This window comes from Sturnira hondurensis, unplaced genomic scaffold (assembly GCF_014824575.4).
Source record: "Sturnira hondurensis isolate 20B ecotype Veracruz unplaced genomic scaffold, ASM1482457v3 Scaffold0012488, whole genome shotgun sequence".
Classification (NCBI taxonomy): domain Eukaryota; kingdom Metazoa; phylum Chordata; class Mammalia; order Chiroptera; family Phyllostomidae; genus Sturnira; species Sturnira hondurensis.
In genome coordinates this window covers 1,545,213-1,569,686 of record NW_028085119.1, presented here as the reverse complement: position 1 = coordinate 1,569,686, position 24,474 = coordinate 1,545,213, and the positions used below count along the sequence as shown (strand labels likewise).

At 39.1% G+C, this 24,474-nt stretch overlaps 1 protein-coding gene across 1 annotated transcript in view; it reads left to right on the top strand.

Moving 5' to 3' along the window:
• The window catches only part of ITGA8 (integrin subunit alpha 8), a 172,097-nt gene that overhangs the window by 118,238 nt on the left and 29,385 nt on the right, over positions 1–24,474 (top strand). The window contains exons 23-25 of the mRNA XM_037060759.1: positions 3,808–3,888; positions 15,308–15,413; positions 18,034–18,192. Of these exons, the coding sequence (XP_036916654.1) occupies positions 3,808–3,888; positions 15,308–15,413; positions 18,034–18,192 (346 nt within the window). The remainder of the gene's footprint in view (positions 1–3,807; positions 3,889–15,307; positions 15,414–18,033; positions 18,193–24,474) is intronic.

Sequence of the window (24,474 nt, the reverse complement as noted above, 5' to 3'; positions counted from 1 at the left end):
CAATGGCGTGTGAGGACTTCTAAAAAATTATTTTCACAATGGCTTATTTTTAATAGCTACTTAACTAGAAGTTGAGGATTAAAATAAGTTATAAACTCTGTAAGAATGTAGATTTCAGAAAATCTGCAACCTGTGTCACAAACCAGACCTCCCAACTTTGTGCTGCATTTTCTAGGGCGAAAGGTTTTCTAACTTACTTTTGGTATCTTTTTCTGACCATAATTAGGTCTTTTTAAATTTAACTTAACATTTTCTGCTGAACCTTAGAGAGTTTTTTGAAAAAATTACCCAAATTAGTCTGGATGTAGATGGAATAAATTCTTCTGTAATGTCCCCTCATTGCACCAAAAGCTTATTAAATGGCTATTTTTCTATTTACATAAATGTATATTTCCCAAGAGGTTTAGTTAGTCATAAATATCTCTATTTGGGTGATTGTTAATATTTGTAAGTTTTCAGGGGAAAAGAAGGGAGGAAGAAGGGAGGGCGGGCTGGTGGGCGAGCACTCCACGGCGAAGGGCCACCATCACTCCAGACGATAGGCCAAAGTTTCTATTTCTCACATCATCGTCTGTGACACGGATCCTATGGTGCCACATAGCTCTGTGTCACTTGGGGAAGGACACCTCTTTCATAAAATATGCAGCTTTATTTAGAAATAAAGTCTGTGTCAAAGGTACAAAGCAATTTCCTTGGTGTTTCCTCCTCACCTTTGACTGCAGTTGTAACGGAATAGATGCAATTTGCAGTTCACTCAAGGAGCAGAGGTCACTAAATAGTGTTCCTCTCCTTCCCCGGATCCATCCTATAGATCAATGTTGAAATGAATTTGGCAACGAAGTGCTGAATATGATGGAAAGTAGAAATAGTCGTTTTTCACATCCCCTTCATCCAAAAGAATGGGCCATGATTATTTCATCCTTACATGCTATAAAACTCATGACTCTTCTACATTACCTTAAAAAATGTAAAAATGTATATATGCAGAAGGCACTGGGGAGCCTACATAAAGCATCAGATTCCAGAAACACACATTATAGAGATAAAAAGCATTTGAGAACACGTTTAATACTCAAATACTGAAGCATTTGAGAAGTGAGCATTTATCTGCAATGCTTTTCTGGCAGACTCCAAAGATGTAAATAAGTATTTAATGGATGCTTTGAGTCCAGTTTATATGTGTTTAAACCAAAAATAAACCAAACCAAATGCTCTGAAGTCTAAAGCTTTTGGCCATATTGACCACTGTTACCCACATTTAATGCCCTTTGTCACAACTATAAAACCCAAAAGAAAACTGGGCTTTACAAATTAATAAACTTAAAGATATTTCATGTTACCCAATGTTTGCATTAAACGATGTCTCCGTGCCCTGGCTCTGTGTGACATGTAAACATTTCCCTCCCTGTGCAGAGCGGGGCTCTGAGAGCAGTTCCCGTGTACAAGCACACCTCTCTGATCATTGCTGCAGTCGTTCCCTCAGTAAAGGCGGAATGAGCATTGTATTGTCTTTGCTGATATTCCCAAGACAGGATTGCATAGAGGGATTGCTAGAATGTAGGAAATGGAAAACAGTACAGAGGAAGAAAATTGCATTGGAGTAAAAATTGAAAATCATGTTTATTCTTGGTACATGACATAGGGTATATTCACAGAGAGGAAATGAATCATTCTTTGCATAGACCTAGCACTGATGGTATAAATAGCTCAGCATCCACGGCAAAGGTGAATTGCTTGTTTGAATACAGCAGTGGTATTAGTGAGGGAGGCTTCCGTCCAGGGATGAGGTCAAAGAAGCATCTACGTTACATAGCAAGCTTGGTATCTTTCTCACCAGGAGATTCTGTCGACAGCGCTCGTTGCGGGACCAGGTAGCATGGCAAGCTTGTGTGCCAGAGGGTGATTTTAGTTAGCGCACCAGGTCTAGCCCCCCCAAGTCTGCCTTTGTTTTTGTTACATTTCAAAACCGCCTGTGTAAGCCTCATAGTGGTCTCTAGTACCGAAAGGATTTCAGGGCTTAACATCTATTTATATTTTCAGGGTGTTGTTAGCAATGAAAGTCATGATATTTGAACCTCTTAGAAACAAAATGCAATAGAATTATGGGATAACTCAAATAACACTACCCCCCCACCCCATAATTCTAATTTCCACCGCCACAAAGCAGTAATGAGCTAGAAAATAGAACAAAGTCTGCTTAATCTGAGGGACAATTAGACTTAAATTTCCAAATTAAAGAGTTCCCCACAATAGATTTGGAACCACAAAGTCTACAGCAAGTGGAGTTACTTAATGACTTTTTAGTGGTTTGTAATTCAGAATCCTGCCTTAAAAAGAAAAGAAAACTTTTTAGTTGACTGATCCTCCCCAGATGTGATACTAGTAAAATCGCCTGGAAACTGGGGTTCAAACTTTGGTGAACAAGGCCCTCTAGGCCCATCACAGGCTTAGCAGTGGTACCCCATTACAGGAAATGAGCCTGACATTTGCCTGTTTATATCTTTTATGTGTGTTTGCGGCTTAGGTTTCCTTATCAGGATATACAATCGAACAGGACTTTTCAAAAGCAATGTGGGAACAATTCCGTCTCCTCCTCCTTTGAAAGTAGACTTTTATCCTGTCTTTCCCAGCTCCCACATTTGGAACACTTCAAAAGCTCATCAGAACATAGCCATTGCCATCATCACAGTATAAGAGCCTGTCCACTGAGTCTGTGTGAGAGCCGATGAGAAAAGGAGAGAGCTTTCTCTTCCTAATGAGGCCCAAGTATAAACATGATTTGTTATTAGCGACAGTGTGGCCAGCCCTGTCTCAGTCGGGTAAAAGCTGCCTAGTCCTTTGGGATATTAGGGTGACTTTGACAAAATTATAGAAGGACAGTAAATACAAGTCGTTCACATCTAAAGCTCAGCTACTCTGGGTCAGGCCTCTCATGAGACATATTTCGTTTTCCTTACAGCATTGGCTCTTAACACACGCATTTTTAAGTTAAATCTCATAACTAATTATATCTGCTTGAGAGAAAGAAATAACAAACTTGAACATGGTTTTGCCACCATGGAGATAAATATCATTAAACACGTGCCTTCCATTTTCAGAATCTTGACACATGACAGACATATGCATCACCTGCTCATTGCACCTGCGCAACCTGCCCAACCTTCTGTGATCGCACTTCTTCTAGTCTCTGGCCACGCTTCTACCTGCCCCCACCCCCACCCCAGTCAGCCACTGATCAGGCAGTGAATATACACTTCTTTTAATATTATTTAAGCAATAAGCCATCATGAAGATAAATTTGCTGCCCAAACAATGTATGGTATGATGCATTCCAGAGCCAAACACAAATGCTTTTTCCATTATGTGCTGCTTGTGGGTTATTCTTGCCAGTCCTCCTCTTTATAAGCATGGGAAAGCAGGAGTTGACTGTGCTGTCCCTTTTCATTTGATGGACAAGGAATATGATGCTCTGAGAAGTGAAGGAATGTGTCCAAGGTAGATGCAGGAAAATGAACTCAGATCGCTGGCTTTTCGGTGGAGCCATTGAGTTGGAAAAATGTCAGTTTCTCTAGATATCTGTTGTGCTTCCTGTGACGGTGTCTCCTCATGGAAGTTACATTCACTACTTTTGATCATTGGGGATCTCAGCATTTCCATTTATAAATGGTTATGATTTTATAGAACGGACATGCCATTGTTTTCTGAATGATCATGTTACTCGTGTGAAATTCAGAATGTTTTTATGATCATATATTATAGTGACACATCTGAGAAAACATATTTAAATCATATGCCATTGTGTTTCAGTTCCAACAAGGACAACCCAGACAGCAACTTTGTGAGCCTGCAAATCAATATCACTGCTGTGGCTCAAGTAGAAATCAGAGGGTAAGTAATAGACAAAGCACTGTAGTAGTTACACTACATGGAATAATAGCATCCTGTATGTGAGAGTGGTGATAAATACCAGTATAAACTATGTGGAATTTTCCTAATGTATCTGAGAGGGCAGTTCACTTTGGTTGTAAATTTTCTTTCTTCTCTACCCATCTTTAGACTTCCATTGCAAAGCAGAGTAAACCCCTGTATGGTAATTAAGTCTAAGGATATCAAAACAAAGGCTCACTTGATTCCTCAAACTGACAGTTTAGTAATCAAACTATAAAAGCAAGTGATAAGAAGGCAGATAAAGTAGACAACCGTGTGACTGCCTGAAAGTCTTCCTTCTCCGATACTTATTTGGGCATAATGAACACTCAGCCTCGCCACACCACATCTTGAGCTCAAGAAATGGCTGACTCCTAGATGTGAGGGTTCGTGGGGTCTACCTTTTATATCCTTTTCATTCTGTCCTAATCTTTGAAGACGGCACCAATAAGCAATTAATTGAGAGACAGGAGGAAAGTAGTCAGGTAAAAGGCTTGGAATAACTACCATTTGGGAAGTTCACGCCTGGAGGAAAAAAAGTCGGAAGAGGACTGCATGGAGTTCTTGTCTTGCACGAGTGTGGACTTCATTAACTTTAAATATTGTTTCTCCAGAACAATCAAGGACTTGGCTGAAAATGTCTTTTGGCCTCAGTTGTCACTGGGGCTTCAGCAATCCCAGCTCCTGTTTCCTTTCCCACAGCTCTTCAGTAGTTCACGTTCCTCCATAATGGCAACATTAGATTTCTCCACTCACAGCCAGTCACCATGTATTTCCGTACCGCTGCCGTCTGCTGCTTTCAAAGAAGGGGGGTAAATACCTGCTACCCTGGTACCACTGAGGCTCCTCCTAGTGGATTAGAAAATAATCATGATGCCTAACATTTATTGATACTTTCATGAGCTGCCCCACTGTGTTAGAAGTCCTAGTGTTCTTGCTGTACAGGTGAGGGGGTTTGGGTACAAACAGTTAAAGGCTGCACAGCCAGGAAGTGGGGGCTAGAATATAAATACAGGTAGCCTGTCTCCAGGCGCATGTTTGAATTTTTTATTATTTATTGATTTTTTAAGAGAGACATTGATTTGTTGTTCCACTTAGTTATGCATTCATTGGTTGATTCTTGTATGTACCCTGACTGGGGATTGAACCTATAACCTTGGCATTTCAGGATGATGCTCTAACCAACTGCACTATTCCTGCCAAGACTCCAGGTGCATGTTTATAAATGATCAGCTATAAAACCTATGAGACACAGTTTTTGGACTTTATCTACACAAAATGTCATTTACGCTTCTGTGGGTTTTTAAAATACAAATGAGCATATTTCACATCCACCCACTTTAGTCCATGTACCTATATTGTTCATTCATTTCAATTGCAGAAGAGTAAAATGTTGTAAAACTGTACCATAACTTATTTATCCATTCTACTCTTGATGAGTATTTGGGGTTTTTCTTGCCTTTTTTTTTTTTACAAACTTTCTTGTGCATGTCTCCTGATACACACGTGGGTGGCTGTCAGAATGGCATATGCGCAGATGTGGAATTTCAGGATCACAGAGTGTACACTGTTCGACTTTACTAAGTACTGCTCCACCACTACAATCCCACAAGAAGTGGGTAAAGGTTTCCATTGCTCCACACTATTCATGAACTCTCAAAATGGTCCAGTTTTAAATTTTGGGCCAATCTTATGGTTAAAAAATAGTATCTAACTGAAGGTTTCATTTGCAGTCCCCTGATTTTTAAAGAAGATTTAACAGGTTTTTTTGCATGTTTTTTATTTCTATTTTTGTTATTTAGGGAAATTTATGTTCATTTTTTTGCACATATTTATATTGAGGTTTAACTTTTTCCTATTAGGTCCTTTTATATCCTAGTGTTTAGACACTAATTCTTTATCAGTTAGACACTTTGCAAAATACTTTTCATAGTTTATGGGTTGGTTTTCTTATTGTAGGTCAGGCTTGTTGTGGTATGTATTACCTAAAGTAAAACCCATTTAAGGTGTTCAGTTTGAAGAGTTGCGATATTGTGAGAACATTCAGTATAAAATAGCTCCAGGACCCCAGATATTCAATAGTCCCTTCATGTGCCACTGTAGTCAACCCCTCCTCCAACCCCAGGAACCTTGACTTTGCAGTGGCTATAGTTCTGTCGTTTCCAGATAATCATATAAATATACAATGTAGTCTTTTGAGTATGGAATCTTTCACTTAGCATAGTGCATTTGAAAAACATCTATGTTCTTACACATGTCAGGGATTTGTTGCTTTTTATTACAAAGTATCCCACTGCATGGGTATCCTATGAATTGTTCAATTATTCCTGTGTTGATGAATTTGTATTATTTCTAATGTGGGGGTATTAACACACCTGCTATAGGTATTCACCTACAGGTCTTTTTGGCACATTGTTTTACAAATGGAGTTACTGAGTTGTATGGCAAGTGTATGTTTAACTTTGTAAGAAACTGGAGAACTGTTTTCCCCAGTGGCTGCACCATCTCCATTTTGTACTCCCGCCAGCAAAGTATGGGAGCTCCCATTGCGATGCATCCTTGCCAGCACGTGCCTGAGGTTTCTTTGTTGTTAGCCTCTAGTGAATGTGTAGAAGTAGCTCAATGAAGTTTTAATGAACATTTGCTAATGTTCAGTAATGTTGAACATCTATTCAATGACTGTTTGCCATCAGCATCTCTTTGGTGGTGAAATGTTTCCTTAAATTTTACCCATCTATGATTGGGTTGTTTGTCTTATTTTCAAGTTGTAAGAGTTCTTCATATATTCTGAATACAAAATTATTTATCAGGTAAGGGTCCTCCAAAGATTTTCTCCCAGTTTGTGGCTTGGCTTGTTATTTTCTTAACACTAATGTCCAAAGAACAGCAGTTTTCAAGTTTAATGAAATCTAACTTTTAAATATTTTATAGTCTGTGTTCATTTTGTTCTTTCTAAAAAATCTTTGCCTTATCCAAAGTCACAAGATTGTCTCCTGTGTTTTCTATTGTAAGTTTTACAGTTTTATGTGTTGGTCTGTGAATAATTTTAAGTTAATTTTTATATCTGGAGTGAGGTAAGGGACGAGGTTCATTTTTGCAGACAGAGATCCAGTGGTTGCTGGGCTATTTGTTGAAAAGTCCTTTTCCCATTCAGTTACTTGACACCTTTGTTGCAAATTAGTTGTCCGTCTGTGTGGGTCTCTTTCTGGACCCCTATTCTGCTCCATTGAACCACATGTCTAAGAAGCCCTGAAAGGTCGTAGTGTATCTTGAGACATTGGTAAACTCACAAATTCTAATACCTTCTTGTTTGTTGATATTCTAAGATTTCCAACAAAATTATGATGTTATCTGTGATTAAAGACAGTTTTATTTCTCCCTTTCTAATCTGTCTGTGGGAAAGTTTGGCCAACTACAAAGTTTCCCCTGTAGGGGGAACAGTCCCCACAAGAGATCACCCTCACTTCTGACACCAACCCAAATCTGCCGCTATGTTCAACAGTTCATTTAGAAGACTCACAGAACTCACTGAAAGCTTTATACTCATGGCACAGTTTATCACAGGGAAAAGATAGAGATTAAAATTACTCAAGGGCAGAAGGGCGTAAATCGGAGTCCAGGGAAGTATCAAGCACAGGGTTTCCGTTGTTTCTTCTATACAGATGGGTCACTTTCTCGGTATTAATGTGTAACAGTATGCATGGGGTATAGTCAACCAGGAAAGCTCACCTGAGTGTCTGTGTTCAGCTTTTCAGGGGGCTTCATTCCATAGGCACAATTGATTAAATGACCACTTAATTGATCTCAGTCTCCAGCTTGACTGCTGTGATTTGACCAAACCTCCCATCCTAAATCACGGTGTTGTTCTTTTGGGTGTAGGCAATCCCCACCCTAAGTCACATTGTTGAAATGTCTACTGCGACCCAAGCCCCCCAGGCAAAGATACGCCTTCCTCTCCGGCACAAAATATTGAGAGCTTAGAGGTTCCCTCTCAGATGCTGAGGATAAAGACCAGACCTTTTTTTGGAATAAGGTTAAACTGTTTACTACACAGTTAATGCCTTTTCTTTCTTTTTCTTCTCTTACTAAGTAGAGTAGGACCACCACTACAAGACTGACTCCATGTGGTAAAAGGAGACACCCCTCCCACCTTGACCAGGGCGGGTCAGTTAGTTGGAGCATGGTCCTGTAAGTGAAGGGTTGTAGGTGTAATTCTGATTGGACATGTACCTAGGCTGCAGGTTTGATCCCCAGCCAGGGTGCAGTCCAGGCGTGTATAAATGGGAGGCAACCGATCGATGCCTCTGTTTTGCATCCATGTTTCTCTCCTCCTTTGCTTTCTCTCTAAAAAGGCAAAGAAAAACATATCCTTGGGTGAGGATAAAAAACATTTTTTTAATAAAAATAAAGGAGGTGCCCTTCCCTTGTTCTTAGATTCTGCTTTGATCTTAAGAGGAAAACATTCAGTCTGTTACCATTGAGTCTGATGTTAGCTGCAGGGTTTTTGTAGGTGCCTTTACCAAGTTGAGGATATCCCTTTCTCCCCCTAGTTTTCTTGAGAATTTCTAACATGAATGTGTATCCACATTTTTGTCAAATGTGTTTTCTGTGTCTAGGAAGAGAATTAAAATGGTTTCCCTTTTTTTGTTCATTAAAGCAGTAACTTGACTAATTTTGTTTCTGCCTTTTAAGAAATTTTAGATTATTTTTAAAATTTATTTTCAGTTATAGTTGGTATACAATATTACGTTAGTTGCAACTGTACAACATAATGATTAGACATTTATATAACTTACGAAGTAATCACTCCAATAAGTCTAATATCCACCTGGCATTACAATATTATGGACTATATTCCCAGTGCTATCCATCACCATGACTATTTTCATAACTGGAAATTTATATTTCTTAATCTCTTTCACCTTTTTCTCCCAGCCCCCTTACTCCTTTACATCTGGCAACCACCAGTTTGTTCTCTATGAGTTTGTTGCTGTTTTATTTGTTTGTTTTGTTTTTCAGATTGCACATCTATGTGAAGTCACACAGTAGTTGTCTTTCTCTGTATCCCTTATTTCACTTAGCATGGCAAGGTTTCACTCATTTTTATAGCCCAATAATATTCCATTATATATACTATATTACATGTAAAACTTCTTTACATGTTCACTTATCAGTATTCACCTCAGTTGCTTCCATATCTTGGCTCTTACAAATAATGCTGCAATGAATATAAGGCTGCATATATCTTTTCAAATTAGTGCTTTTTTCCCTTCAGGTAAATACCCAGAAGTAAAATTGCAGGATCAGATGATAGTTCTGTTTTTAACTTTCTCATTTCATATCACTGTGGTCAGAAAAGTGGCTTGTTATTACTTCAATCTTCTAAATTCACTGAGACTTGTTTTGTGAACTAACATGTGGTCTGTCCTGGAAAATGTTACATGTGCACTTGAAAAGAATAGTAGTCTGCTGTTTTGAGTAAAATGTTCTGTAAACATCTATTAAATCCATCTGGTATAAACCAATGTTTCCTTGATTTTCTGTCTGAATGATTGATGTGAGTCGGGTGCTAAAATCCCCTACCAGCATTGTATGACTGCCAATCTCTCCCTTTACATCTGTGAACGTTTGCTTTATGTTTAGGTGCTCCCATATTGGATGTGTAGATGTTCACAGGAGTTGTATCCTCTTATTGGATTAATCCCTTTATTTTTATGTATTGTCCTTCTTTGTCTCTTGTTACAGTCTGTTTTAAAGTCTGTTGTCTGATGTAAGTATTAATACCCCATCCTTCTTTCTGTTTCAGTTTGCACAAAATATCTTTTTCTATCCCTTCACTTTCAGACTATGTGTGTCTTTCCATCTGAAATGAGTCTCTTGTAGGTGACATAAGCCCTGGTCTTTCTTTATTGATTCAGCCTCCCTGTGTCTCTTGATTGGTCCACTGAGTCCATATGCATTTAAAGTAATTATTGATAGATGTGTACTTATTGCCATTTTATTAATAGTTTTCTGTAGTTCCTTCCTGTTTTTTCTTCCTCTTTTGTTGTCTTCTCCTGTGCATTGATGACTTTTTTTAGTGATATGTTTGGATTCCTTATTCTTTATTTTTTGTGTATCCAATATAGGTTTTTGGTTTGTGGTTATCATGAGATTCATATACAACAACAGCAGTCTGTTTTCAACTGATAGTCACTTAACTTCAAAACCCTTTCTAAAAGCACTACAGCTTTTACTCCCTCCCCCACATTTATGTTTTTGACGTATTTTACACTCTGTGTCTGTGTGTTTGAATTTTAAACCAAACTTCCTGGGAAAGAAGCACACTTAGTCATGAAGATTATTCTCTTTACATATTTGGGACTCAACTTAAAATTTTGCCTGTGCCCTGGCTGATTTGGCTCAGTGGATTGAGTGCAGGCCTGTGAAGCAAAGGGTCACCGGTTTGATTCCCAGTCAGGGCACATGCCTGGGTTGCAGGTCAGGCCCCCAGTAGGGGGCACATGAAAAGCGACAACACACTGATGTTTCATTCCCTCTCTTTTCCTTCCCTCCCCATTTCTAAAAATAAAGAAATAAATAAAATCTTTAAAAACAATTTTGTCGGTGCCTTTGGCATATGTGTTCATGAGAAATACAGGTCTGTAGTTTTCTTTTCTTACAATACCTGCTTCTGACTTGGGTATCAGGGGGATGCCAGTTGCCTGAAATGAGTTGGAAGCATTTCTCCATCTGCTCTATTTTCTGAAAGACTTTGTATTGGATTGGTATTATTTCTTTCTTAAATATTTGATAAAATTCACCAGTGAAGTCATCTAAGTCTGGAGAATTTGGGGGATTTTTTGTTGTTTTTGTAGGAAGGGTATTTAACAGTTAAATTTCATTCTTTGATATAAATCTATTCATAATCTCTGTTTCTACTTGAGTGAGCTTTGATAGTTTGCCTTTCAAGAAATTTGTTTATTTTATCTAAGTTGTCACATGTTTTGGTATGAAGTTGTTCATAATATCCTCTCATTTTCCTGTTAATGTCTGTTGGACTTCTAATGATGTCCCCTCATCATTCCCACTGTTGGCCATTTGTATCTTCTACCTTTTCTCCCTGCTGATCAGTCTGGTCACAGTTTAGTAATCTTTTCAAAGAATCAGGTTTTTTTGTTGTTGTTCATTGCTTTTCCTTTTTTAAAAGGCTTTTTAGTATTTTGTTGCTTTTGTTTTTGTTTTCTACTTCATTGGTTTCTGCTTTTGTTGTTATTATTTTCTTCCTTCTGTTCACTTTGGATTGGACTTTCTCTTTTTCCCCCTCATTCCTTTATGTAGAAATTAGATCACTGATTGGAAACCTGTCTTATTTTCTTAGATAAGCATTTTGTGCTGTAAATTATCCTCTAACAACTGCTTTAGTAGCATGCTAAAATGTTGATATGCTGGGTTTTCATTGTAATTCACTTCAAAATATTTTCTGATTTTCTTTGTGATTTCCTCTTTACCTTATGAGTTGACTCACGGGACATGACCTGTTTGATTTAGAGATACTTGTAGCTAATCTATTTTATTTTTGTGCATTTCTCGTTTCATTCCCCCATCCCTTTCTCGGTAAGGCAAACACTATTTTAAAAATCAGAGGAGAAAACACAGCATTATTATTTACTACCTTTAAAAAAATCACTAGTGTAAATTTTGTTGCCTTCAAATTTAGCTTATCTTTGTTTTGCTAAACAAAAATGAATGGAAATTTTTTAACTCAAAAGTAAATTTCACTTTGAGAACTGCTTTTATTCCATAAGATATAACTCAGTCTGAGGCAGCTAAGGGATTAATGTAACTGTATTCTCACATATTCATTTTATGAGATTAATATTTTAAAATGCATTTCTGTCATCACTTACTGCACTAATGTTTGTAAGTAAAAAAGTGGGAAATTTGCTATTCATTTTGCCAATAATGAAAACAGAAAATTAAAATTGGGTTTCTTGTGTGGGTGCATTTATTCTAATTGCTAGATTAATGTTCAATAATGGACCATAGTTTTTTCTCTAAGATAGTGTTAAAGTTCTTTTTAGTCATTTTATGAATAAAACTATTTCCTCCAAATACTCAGCAAAAACATTAGTTCCAATGTTTAATGCTTAACAAATAGCTGCTGTGTTGAAAATCATCTAGGTTTAGTCTCTAAGAAAATCTAATTTTCTTTTTGGTCAATGATCTTTATTCCAGTGTGCTATCATGCACTATCGCTTAGCATTCTTTAAAAAAATTTACCATTGTTTTTGTAATTAAAAAAAATAATCTCAAATGGATTTATTTCTTTGAATGGGGAAAAATACTGAGAATTGTTTCATTTGTTTCAAAGCCAGCTAATGTCAGCACTGTCTTTAAGTAGGTTTACATGTCATTTGTTGGTGCAAAGGATTAATTTAGCATAGTATGTAAGAAGTAAACTTGATTACAAGAACCAGAACCACATATATTGAGATCTCTAAGAATAACACAATTTTATATTTTATAAAATAATCAGAATTGAATAGGTTTGTATTAGGAAAGCCTACAATCATGAAACCCCATAATCTGCATAGATACTGTCTACAGCAGGTAGAGCCAACATTATTCCATAAGTGGTGGTCTTTGCTATTTTGGACTAATCCGGCTTAAAAACAGGGTTATGAAAATAGGGTTCATGCCACTCTACTACACCATCAGATTAAACTTCCTGGTAGCATGTAGACTTTAATTTATCAAAAACCTGATTCATTGCTTTTCCCCAAAGCCCTTCCTAATGTCCAGAGCTAGAAGTGAATACCCCTTATCTTATTAGTCACGGGTCTTCGTGGAGTAATGCTGAATCCTCATCTTAGACTATGAGGGTTATTGAGTAATGGCTGTTAGATTATTGCAATGGGTGTTCATCCTACGCTAATTAGCTGATGATCTTCCATCTCCCTTCCTTCTAAAAAAATAATAATGTTAAAAACAGTGGCCAATGCTTCACTTATTTAGTTGGGATCTTTAGAGAGCCATTCTTTGCCATGGTTTCCCCAAATTTGAAAAGGTCTTTAGAGGTTAGATACATGAATTTTGTAAGTCGTATTTTTGAATGATTTTTGCCATGTCCTGTGATAGCTTTATAGATTTTTATTTTCCTTTGTTACAGAAATGGGCCAGGAAGTTTCTTTAAGATATGTTTACTAAAACCACTGCATCTCAGTGACCTCTGTGGAGCTCTGTCTATTGGAAATAGTGGATGGTACATGAGTAAACCTGAGCAATGGTCTTCATCTGTAACCAATCCCCTACTTCTCTGGACATCAGTTTTTATTTCATTTAATAAAATGAGGGTTTTAAACACAATATTTCCATAGTCCCCACCCAGATCTAAATTTATGATTCTACAGTCTTAGAACATTTATTACCAGTCCTATAAGATTGATGATCATACAAATAAAAAGAAAAGAAAAGAGCTTTCCTAGATCCTCACAATGGATGTAGGCATGATGGAATCAACTCTCTGTTGTTGCCGAGCTAAGAATATACAGGCACAGTGAGGCTTTGCATGGAGAGGTCATTAAGACCCTGTGGGAATGAATGCCCAAGCCCTCTGGGCTTCCCTCTGGTGGCAGAAACCTGTCAAGTTTAATACTATTCTCTTTACGGACTTCCCTAAGTTTGACCTAAACAGGATTTAACCAAATTAGGTAGGTAAATGGTGTGTGGCATAACAACAAACCACTCTAAGGGGAGTGAATGCTGAGGTGTCCACCCAGCAAGTCTGTGTGTGGTAGTTTGTATTTAATAGTTGCACATTAAGGGTGAATGCAAAAGACTTTACAATTTAGTACATTTCTGTGGTTTTCAGTTTTAAAAAGCTACATCTACTCACCCCTAGAAGACAATACAGCCAAATTAATTTTGAACAAAAGCATTTGAGATGCTTTCCAATTATTTGTGGTGTACAACCCAAAAACTTTATCATAATTTTCCAGATGAGCAAATAGAAACACACNAACACAAGCATTTGACCCTGGCTGGCGTAGCTCAGTGGATTGAGCGCGGGCCTGCGAACCAGACAATCGCGGTTCGATTCCCAGTCAGGGCACATGCCTGGGTTGCAGGCCGGTTCCTTGCAGGCTAACTACCAGCATGGGAGGCACAGAAGGCAACCATACACTGATGTTTCTCTCCCTCTCTCCTTCCCCTCTAAAAAATAAATAAATAAAATTTTAAAAAAAATTTAAAAAAAAAGCATTTGAGATGCTTTCCCATTATTTGTGGTGTACAACCCAAAAACTTTATCATAATTTTCCAGATGAGCAAATAGAAACACACAGACATTAAATTATTTGCCCTTGGGCCAGAATTTAACCCAATAAAATTCACTTTCTCCTTTAGAAAGAGATTACCAGAAGAAGGAAAAAGCTAACATTTGAAGTTGCTGGAGAGTGTGTGAATTACTGGGTACTCTTAAAAAGGCATTTAAGACGTCTAATTGCCAAAGATGATGTTAACATTACTTCTGGCTGAAAGTAGAAGATGCATTTTTGTTAAAAATTCATTACTAAAAAGCATTGTGGGCTTTTTGAGAACTATCCTTTTTAACATTGTGTAAAAATAACCACTTGGTTTATAATCAGCTTTTAATATGGAATAATGCCATATACTGTATTTCATTCATCCAGTGCTCATTCTCTACGTGTGAGTTGCAGGTAAAGATACCTAGCTGTCAAGTTAATACCCTGTTTACACGATTACCCCATTTAACTCCCTTCAGTTATCTACAAAACAACTCTAGAACACAAACAGGCTTTGTTTTGTTTTGTTCAGACGTATGGCTGAATTAATGGAAATCCAAAGAAATCTAAGAAAGAGGAATATACAAGTGGCCATTTTCTACTATGAAGTATTTAACTGGAGACTATATTTCTTCACAACTGGACATTAAATATACCACACAGAATTCTAGATTTTTATTCATACAAAAGAGCCCTATTTCTTGATATGGCTTGAAGGAGGAATTCTATATCCCATACACATGCACACACACACTCACACAGGATCTAATATATGTAAATATATATTAGTATATATGTATATACTAAATAATGCATCTCAATGCAAGAATGCCCTCCGCCCTGCTCCTAGCGGCCAAGAGATGGTATAGCCAGCCTCTGAGCTGGATACCGTGAGGGCCCTACAATGGGTGTTTCAGACCCCTCCCTGTCGCCGTAGTTATTTCGCTGAACATCGCTTTTCAATATTGTTTTCCTCATAAAGAATATCTATTCAAGGAAATCGAGAGCCACTTCTTCCTGCTGCCATTGTACTGTACGCTAGTGGAACATTCTTCTCCCGTCATCAGCAGTTAATGTAACATTGCATGTTTCAGAGTCTCCCACCCTCCGCAGATTGTTCTGCCCATTCACAACTGGGAACCAGAAGAGGAGCCCCGCAGAGAGGAGGGAGTTGGACCGTTGGTGGAACATATTTATGAGGTAGCTGTTGTCTCTGTTGAAGTCCTGTTAGGGGTTTATTCTTACGCTCTTCACTAATAAACGCTTCGTGGCTTTTTAAAAGATACCAATGCAACCCTGGCCAGGTGGATCAGTTCATTGGAGCCTCACCCTGTACACCAAAATGTGGTGGGTCTGATCCTTGTTGGGGTGTGTACCAGACAACTGATGTTTCTCCCTCATATGATCTCTCTCTCTCTCACTCTCTCTCCCTTTCTCCCTCCCCCTCTTCTTCCTCTCTCAAATCAATAAACATATCCTTGGGAGAGGATTAAAAATTTTTTTGAATAAAAGACACTGAGGACCTGGCTGGTATGGCTCAATGGGTTGAGCACCGCCCTGCAAATCAGTCTTCAGTTGGATTCCCAGGCAGGGCACGTGCCTGGGTTGTGGGAGCATCTCTCTGCACACTGATGTTCCTCTCCCCTTTCTCCTTCCTTTCCCCGCCTGCTAAAAAATCAATAAAATCTTTAAAAGAAAAGAAAAGAAAAGACACCAAGTATCTGAGCATCATACTCTACTTAAACATGCCCTGTCACATTACAGCGGGTGGCAGTGGGATGTCCTGTTAAGTGACAACTATACAGCCACTTGCTTTTTAGTGTGAGAGCTGTTATATAGCAAGAAACATTTCACTTTATTCCTGTTCTTCTTTTTTCAATGTTATTCATGTCCTCTGTTTTCAACGTCTGCACAACCTAAGCATAAAAATGACTAGCTCCCTAGACTTTTACTTACTCTTGTATTTTCCGATATCCTTAAAACCCACCCACCTTTTAAACTCAAGGTCACCAACAAGAAGTTACAAGAGGAAAATTTGGTGGATTATTTACTACTATATAAAAATGTATATGTAGATTATATGATGGGTGAATGGTGGACTGTACTGTGTGTTCAAATTAGCCAAATTAGACTTGAATAACTTAGCCTGGGATTTTAAATAGTTTGTTGATTAGTAAAATATGTTCCAGAAGCAAGCCAGTGGCTCATGAGTAAACCCTGGTGATCTTTTCCCATTTCAGGTGTTAAATACTGAGTACTGAGTACAGAAGAGCTTCGTTGATACAACATCTGAAACATGTAAATTTTTTTACAGTTAGAAACCAAGATACAGTAAATGATTAGTTTATTCATTGTCCTTTTTTATTCTTTAAAATAAAGTTAATGCTTTCAGTGGAGAGTAGTTATTCCTGCTTATTTTCAAGGGCCTAGAAATGGAATTTTGGTAAAAACGATATTGCAAGCCATTTTCCGTTCGAGGTTCCTTCTTGATTAATGCCTTCTGTCCCTTCCCTTAGGTAACCAAGGCCACTACCCTCATAAGTCTGACTATGACTCTCATCTCAGACTATATTGCCTACAGCTAACAATAAAGCCAGTTTGAAACTGATGAGCTGTTTACATGCATGGGAAAGATGCATCAACTCCAGTGCAGTGTCAACTCAAATCCCTGTGCCATCCGCCCCACCTGCACCGCAGAATCAGAAGCCCTGTCCCGAGCTGGGTCAAAGCTATGCCTTAAGCTCTCTTGATAGCAACAGGGGAACACAGTCTCCAAGGCTACTTGGATTAAGAACTTCACTGGGGGAAAAAAAGCTGACAAATAATTTATTAAACCTTCTGTGCACTAGTTTCTGCTTAAGAATGGTGAAACTTTAAAGTTCAAAAACACATTGAAATTCAATCATTCTCAGCGAAGCCCTGCTTCTAATCTTAGCATAAATGGGTCGTAAGATTTTAGGGTAATAATCAGTAGTGCCAAAAGCAATCATCAAATGCTTCTTACATATCTCGAATTACATTGCTATCAATGGATGCCACGTTGATTTGATGATGTGAATTAAATTGACCACCTAATAGGGAAAACCAATTATAAATTATTTTATTGACCATGATAATTTTCAGAACCAGGGTAAAAAAAATCCCTGCTACCTTTGACTTTTTTAATTAAAATAAGTTTTAATATACCTAGTGTTTTTCATCAGCCGTTTTGAGTCCTGTGAGTACAGGATTCTAGCATTTAAAATGTTCATCTCTTTATGAGATGTGGCCTTTCTTTCCTTGAGTTTCACTGATTAAAATAGAAGGAGCTCGGCTTTGAAATGCGCACTTGAAGTGAACTGTGGTGAGCCTGGGTCTTTGGCATTTGATGGATAGCCGTGCTTCCAGAGGGTGAAAGAGAGTGCATCGCATATGGTTGCAATCGACAAGTCAGTAGTCAGGAAAAAGGTGATTTCACCGTGAAGAAAAAATAACTTAGGTTTTGAAAGCGTATCATTCAAATTGCATTTCTTGCACTGCAATTAAATTAATACAAATGTGAAGGAAGCATCACAACTCTCAGACATGGTTAATGTGATCTTCGCAGAAGAAATCTGCCCTAGAGCCTCACAGATTGGAGGGGCTTCTGGAAGCATCAGCACAGCTTGCTTTCAGAGCTCTTCTCGCTCATAGAGACTCTATGTTCTATTTTGCACAGTCCTGGTCCAGATGATTTAAAGCAAAAAATCATGCTCTCCAAAATGGGCACAGTCTGTGGAGTCTGGGCGCACCTCCCTGCCTGTGTTGGGTTGTAACATGAAGTGTTCCTTGCTTGTTGTAGCTGCACAATATCGGACCAAGTACCATCAGTGACACCCTTCTGGAGGTGGGCTGGCCATTCTCTGCCCGGGACGAATTTCTTCTTTATATTTTTCATATTCAAACTCTGGGACCTCTACGATGTCAGACAAAACCAGATATCAACCCACAAGATATAAAGGTAGGAGCTTTGTCTAACCTGCAGCTTTGTTTAATTTTTATGGTAAAGAGAAAACAAAAACTGTGGCTTGTGAAGGAAAACAAAGTAATTATAAGTTATGTCCATGGTAGTTGATCGGACCTCGTCTTTTCGTTTTAGAGTTAAAATGCCAGACCTACCTTAAAATTTCTCCCCTAGAAAACTTAAATCTCCCAGTGTTATTGTTCATGGTGGCCTGTTATTTATTTAGCCTATTTCAATAAATACTTTTTGTGTATCATTTGACTAGCAGCACAACCAAACTCAAATCATAAATAGACATGTCATGTTTTGGAGAATTTGTACAAAATGCTATTTTTAAAGTATTTTTGGTATATTGCCAAAAGACACGAGGATCTTTGCCAAAATGACTTTTCCAGCTGTTGCCAGTCGTGAGTGGTGAAATGCAATAATTTGCCAAAGGCCATCTCTGTGTCCTGAGAACCCCCAGACTGGAATTTTCAGGACCCTGTTTTTTCGTGAAACTTATAAAGAAGCTGAGAGCCGCGCCCTTCAAACTCTTAAGCGAATCTGCGTCACTGGGAGTCTAGAATGCAGGGGACCTGGTGGGGCCCGGGACTCTGTCTCTCTGTAAGCACCTGCCTAGTTTGCTGGTCACGCTTTAGCCAACCGGGAGCTCCAGCTTCCCTGGGGCTGATTCCATCTAGAGTAACATCCAAGTCTGGCTTTAGAGTCCTTCTGGAAGGAAAGAAATTAATTAGCATGAACCCTTGAAAATGTCACATTTGAATGGGGCGGGGTGCGGGGCACTTGTGAATCACATGTTGTCCTCACAAGAGAGCTTCATTGAGGAGTGAATATGCTCCAGTGGCTGGAGGGACACAGCGTGTCCATCAGAAGTGGTGCAGGGGGCAGGCTTCACAAGATGCTCACTCAGCCTCCCAGGACGCAGGTCTCCCTCTGTGTTCACCCAGGGGCACCGGAACATTGCCTGTTATGAAAGGCTCCATTTCTGAGCCCAACATGCCTTCTATTCAAAGAGAGGAAGACTAAAAGGGGCTTCAGTACTGAAAGATTTATGGGGCATCAAGCCTCCTGCTTTCTGGGGAAATAATAAAGAAGCCCACTTGTATTCCCCAGGATTACTTAAAATACTTCCTCCCAGGGGAATTCTTCCATTTCCTCTCTCTTTGCTTTTCATTGACATCTCAGCATCTTCATAGACAATCACTTATATTATAAAATAACATCTCCAAATGTTAATGCAGAACAGCCAAGTAACTAAGACATGCACGGATCTTTGCTCTGCAGTTCACGTATCCTGTGTTTCAGGCAGAGAGTCTTAGAGCACGTGATTACACAGGAGGTCTCCAACTCTCTGAGTGCAATGTTTAGTTTGTATCTGACACTATTTATATACGTTTGTATATATTCTGTAACTTGTTTAATGTGCACCATGTCGGTTGTTATTTTTTTAATGCAATTAACAATCATTTACAGTGACTGGAACAGTACAAATAGACAGATAACTTGACTTAAATTTCGACAGACTCACGCACACTGAGTGGAAGGGTAACTAGGCACCTGTATCCCTGCTCCCCGACATAGACTTTGCCACGTAGACTTTGATTTAAAATCTGTCCAAGGTTAGTAATTTTTAAAAAGCCACTGAATTATGTTTCATTTATAAATTTCTCAATCTGTAGAAAGTGAATATGATTTTATTACAATGTAAAGCAATAGCTCCCTAAAATAACTAACTATTACAATTCATGAATTCTTGGAATTCTGAATTCATTGAGCACTTGAAATGTTATTGCTTTTGGGTTCTCAGAATACTTTTACCTATTCACTAAACATGAACCAGAGACCAAAAGAGCTTTTATCAATAGAAAATAAATATATTTTAGCCCTGGCCAGTGGGGCTTAGCTGCTTGGCAGTCGCCTGATAAGTGAAGGATTCCGCTCAGGGCACATACCCAGCCTGCGGGTTTGACTCCTGGTTGGGGTGCACAGGGAGGTGAAAGATTGTTGACTCTCTCTCACACTGATGACTCTCTCCCTGCCCCCCTCCATTTTTTTTGTCCCTTAAATCAATGAGCATATCCTCAGGTGAGGGGAAGGAATGAAGGAAGAGAGGGAGGGAGGGAAGGAGGAAGGAAGGAAAAGAGAGAGAATTTTTTTAAAATGATAAACAGTATATTTTATATCAGTAACTATAAACAATTGAGAGTACTCGATGACTACCTTCCTCTTAAGGTATTAAATAATATCTTGGTGAAGTTGCTATTAATATACTTGGCAATTTATTTCTTCTGAGATAACTCAAAACCAAAGTCTATTCTCTGCCTTTAACATGAATTGGAAATTAGTAAGGAGCAAATTATTATATCTTATCTTCAAAAATAGGTCTGGGAAATTTTAAAGTTTAATATCAATATCAGATTCCTACATCAAAGCTTAATTGATTTTTTAAAATTAGAGTATAGATGGTTTTATTTCTAACTATCTAAAGGTATTTTTTAACTTGTTTTTTAAAGAAGTACAGTGAGGGTAGGTTTAGTAAAAGGAACAAGAAGGCAGAAATACATTTTTGTAGGCAAGAATTAATTCCCAATATTAAATCTTACCCACTGAGTGGGCGAAGATAAAATTTGTTACCCTTTGGTTCTACAGTTTCTTTATCAGTTGAGTGATAAGGTCAGTGTCTCTGTGAGCAGTATATTTTCTGTGAATCTTTTCTCAGCACACTCCGGTCCCCACTGCGCTAGCCACCAGAGCTCCCCACTTTACGGATGTGTCAAAGGGGGCCCTGCCACCCCAATCTCTACCACCCCCTCATGTTTGGAGTCCCCAACTACGTCTTCCTCTTCAACCATTCAGTTAATTTCCATTCATCAGAACCCCTTTCTCTCAGGGTCACATATGTTTTTTAGTAACTTCTCCCTCCTGTGCATATTCCTGTGTTTGCCCACTGATCCCTAAAAAGTAGCTGCCTTCTTCATGCTTCTTTCCTACGCTCACATTCTTAAGGAAATTTGTTTATGAAAAAGAAACCATCAAATTTCCTCAGAAACGTTTTCTAGGCCACCCGATCTGAAGAACCAGTGCCACCAACTCTAAAACATTTGAAATTTCCCAGATGACCTCTGCAGAATCTCCACAACGTCTTCCTGTAATTAAGTGGACCAGCATTTAATATAGTGTACTTTACACAATGATTTGTTTCCTTTCTTTTTTAATCTCTCATATAGCAACTGCCCTGGCTTTATTGTACATAGTTTTATGCTCCAAAGCCATATTGTACATAAAGTCGATTTGTCTGTGGGCTGGCCTGAGAACTGGACCGACATTTACAACATCATTTCTAAAGAGAAATGCATGCGGAGTGCCAAACATCTAGCTTGAACCCTGGAATACAATCCATCTGTAGATTGAATCTGTATTCCAAATGTGACTCTGCTCACATAAACCTCCAAGTCAAGAAAGGCCTGAATGGGGTTCAGTTTTCACAACAGCAACTGGTGCAGTTCGGTTATCCCAGCAAATCGCCCTATGGCCCACAAGGCAAGGAGGGCTAATGCTTTCAAAGGTGCCTGCCTTTGAAAGTCACCACCACAATCATTCTGTCACATGTGGCTGTTTTAGGAGACGGTGGGCAAAGATCTCCCCCACTTACACCTGCCTCATTGCCCAAACACAGAGCATCAGCAACTGAATTAGGGTTGGGGGGTGTGGTCAGCAAGGAGACATTCAGGTGCCACTAGAAGTCGGTGAGTCAGACTCAAATAGTATTTGTCTTCTATCAGGCTTTGTGGAGAGTCACTCCGCCTGCTTTGTCCACACTGTCCACGTATCAGAGGATGAGGGTCGGTGGAAGTGTGGGGAGATGGGGGGGTTCAGGAAAGGCTGAGTGGGCTGCCCAGTCCAAGCGAGTGTGAGGGTGTGCCAGTGCGGTGGGCACATTCACTCGCATTTTCACATCTGTCCCCAGTGAGCAGGTTCCTGTCTGGTTATTCGTTCCTCCCACAATGGCTTTACTTCATCGAGTTTACAGTCCAGGTCAGAGGCAGAGGACTATAATGTGACACTTTCTCCACATTCTACCATCTAACGCATTTTGAGACTTTCAACTGTCTGCGGCATTCAGACCAACCCATTAACTCTAATTCATTCCAGATCCATCTTGGAATAAAATTTTAGAGCTGTGTAAAGTACTTCTCAATGATTCTTAAAGCAGTAAAATAATGATTTCAAACTACCAATTTTCTTATTTTGGCTGAGTCTATCCTGAGGTTTGGAGAGTCCTTCAAACAGGCTATGATTTCTAGATAAGATGAAGTTGAAAAAGTAAACACTGTTAAGGAACCAAAGTTGCATAAAGAATAAGGAGTTTCTAAATTGGCAAGATTTCATAGTGCACGGCCAAGTGTGAGATGCTAGGAGAGAGGGCTGTGGAATGTAAAACTGGGGAGGAAGACAGATGAGATGCTCAAACTCAACCTGCACTAAGACCACAACCCAACATTCTGGGCTTACATTCAAGAAGGAAGAATCCTGAGCTAGAAACGACCTGACGGAGACTGGACTAGGACAAGCGCCACGAGACAGAAAGCCACAGACCTGTCTTGGGAGCCACGGAAAGCAGGCGGTCCTGGCTGAGAGTGTCTCTTGAACGAGACCACCCCACAGGAAGTGCAAATTACAACCGAACGCTGCACACATGGGAAGCCGAAACACAGACACTGTTTGTCAGAGATCACAGCCCTTCAAAGAGGTTTTCATTTGTTAAATCAGTGAGCCCACAGACAGTGGCTTGGCCTGGCCGATTTGCATAGTTTTGTCTGACCCTTAAGAGCATTTTCTTCCTTCAAAACTGCCTCCATTTACTTACTGCTTCTTATGAATTCAGAATGCAGGGCCACTGGGTACTTCCTAGAATGACAGCACCCAGCTTGCTCAGGCCTCTCTTTCTCACGCACTGTTAACTCAGTTTCCTTTTTTTTTTTTTTTTTTTTACCAGTACCGACAGGTACAATTTTTAGCCACCAAAGACAATGTTCTCTCCAGGGTCAGCTTCTCTGTGCCCTGTCTACTCTGCAAGATGGCTTTCCGGGTCTCCTGTGTTTTGAAAAATGTAAAACACATGTCCAACAACTAAGAAAAGCTTCAAAATCACCAATGGAATGAATCGATTCTTTTAGTTATGCTTTGCATGAACTTTTCAGGATGTTTAAAAAAATGTGGGTTTCTTTCTTCCCAACAAATTCTTAACATTTATGTCTCAAAGAAAAGTGCACAGAGGGCTGACCCCCTGGGCTTGTTTCTACTTCTTTTTTATAAGGAGCCATGTCCACCGTTTCTTTCTTACTAGGAATACCTGAAATCCCCAAACAAGTTACAAGCAAGAACAAGATAGTCTGCCTTGCGCTTCTTTGGGCTCACAGAGCCCTTAATCTCATTTCATCAAACGCTTTTCTTCAAAAGCCATTTTCCAACTGTGTTGCAACATTGTAGTGACACATTCATTATTCCTTCACTCCATAAACGTAAACCTGTACTGGAACGTAAACCTGTACTGGAGGGAGGAGTTTAGTGAAGAGTGAGGAACATAGGAAACTCCTGTTGGGGTCAAAATCTAAGTAGCAGCTGGAGAAAGAACCTTATTTACTAACAGTTGTTTCCTAATTGCAGAAAGGGGCAATTTTCATACTTGTTTTGAAGACAATGCTTTTAGTGGTTACCACCAGCTTCTCGCCACAGCTCTTGACAGGATTGTAAACAGGCCCCGAAAGTTCATCTGGAGAATAGGCTTCAACTGTTGTTTACATTTCTTGGATAACCTCTTCCTTGTTTTTTGTTTTGGATTTTTTTTCTTTTGTATTTTGAAATAATTTCTGGAATCCCATTTGAGAAAATTGGTTTGCAAGCTGTTTGAAGAGTCTCTGACTATGGTGTTTACAAGTGGCATTCTTCCACCCGTAAAATAATGTTACCGAGAGAAAGAAATGTGTTTTACTGACCTCTGCTGTGTGATATATTCATTCCATAGCTCAGAGGAAGTCCCATGTTTTACTGAAAGGCCACTTATGAATGCTTGTAAATGGCAGTACACTGGGCCCACCTCAACAGGACGTCTGTGTGCCCAGGCTGCTACATCCAGTGAAACCACATGAGATGTTGAAGAGTTTTCTTCTCTCTGGACTGTTACTTCACTATTACTACCACTAGTAATGATAATCATAATGGGCTGTAACTTGGGAATAAAGAAACACTGCCTAGTTCCTTCCAGCACCTCTTCTC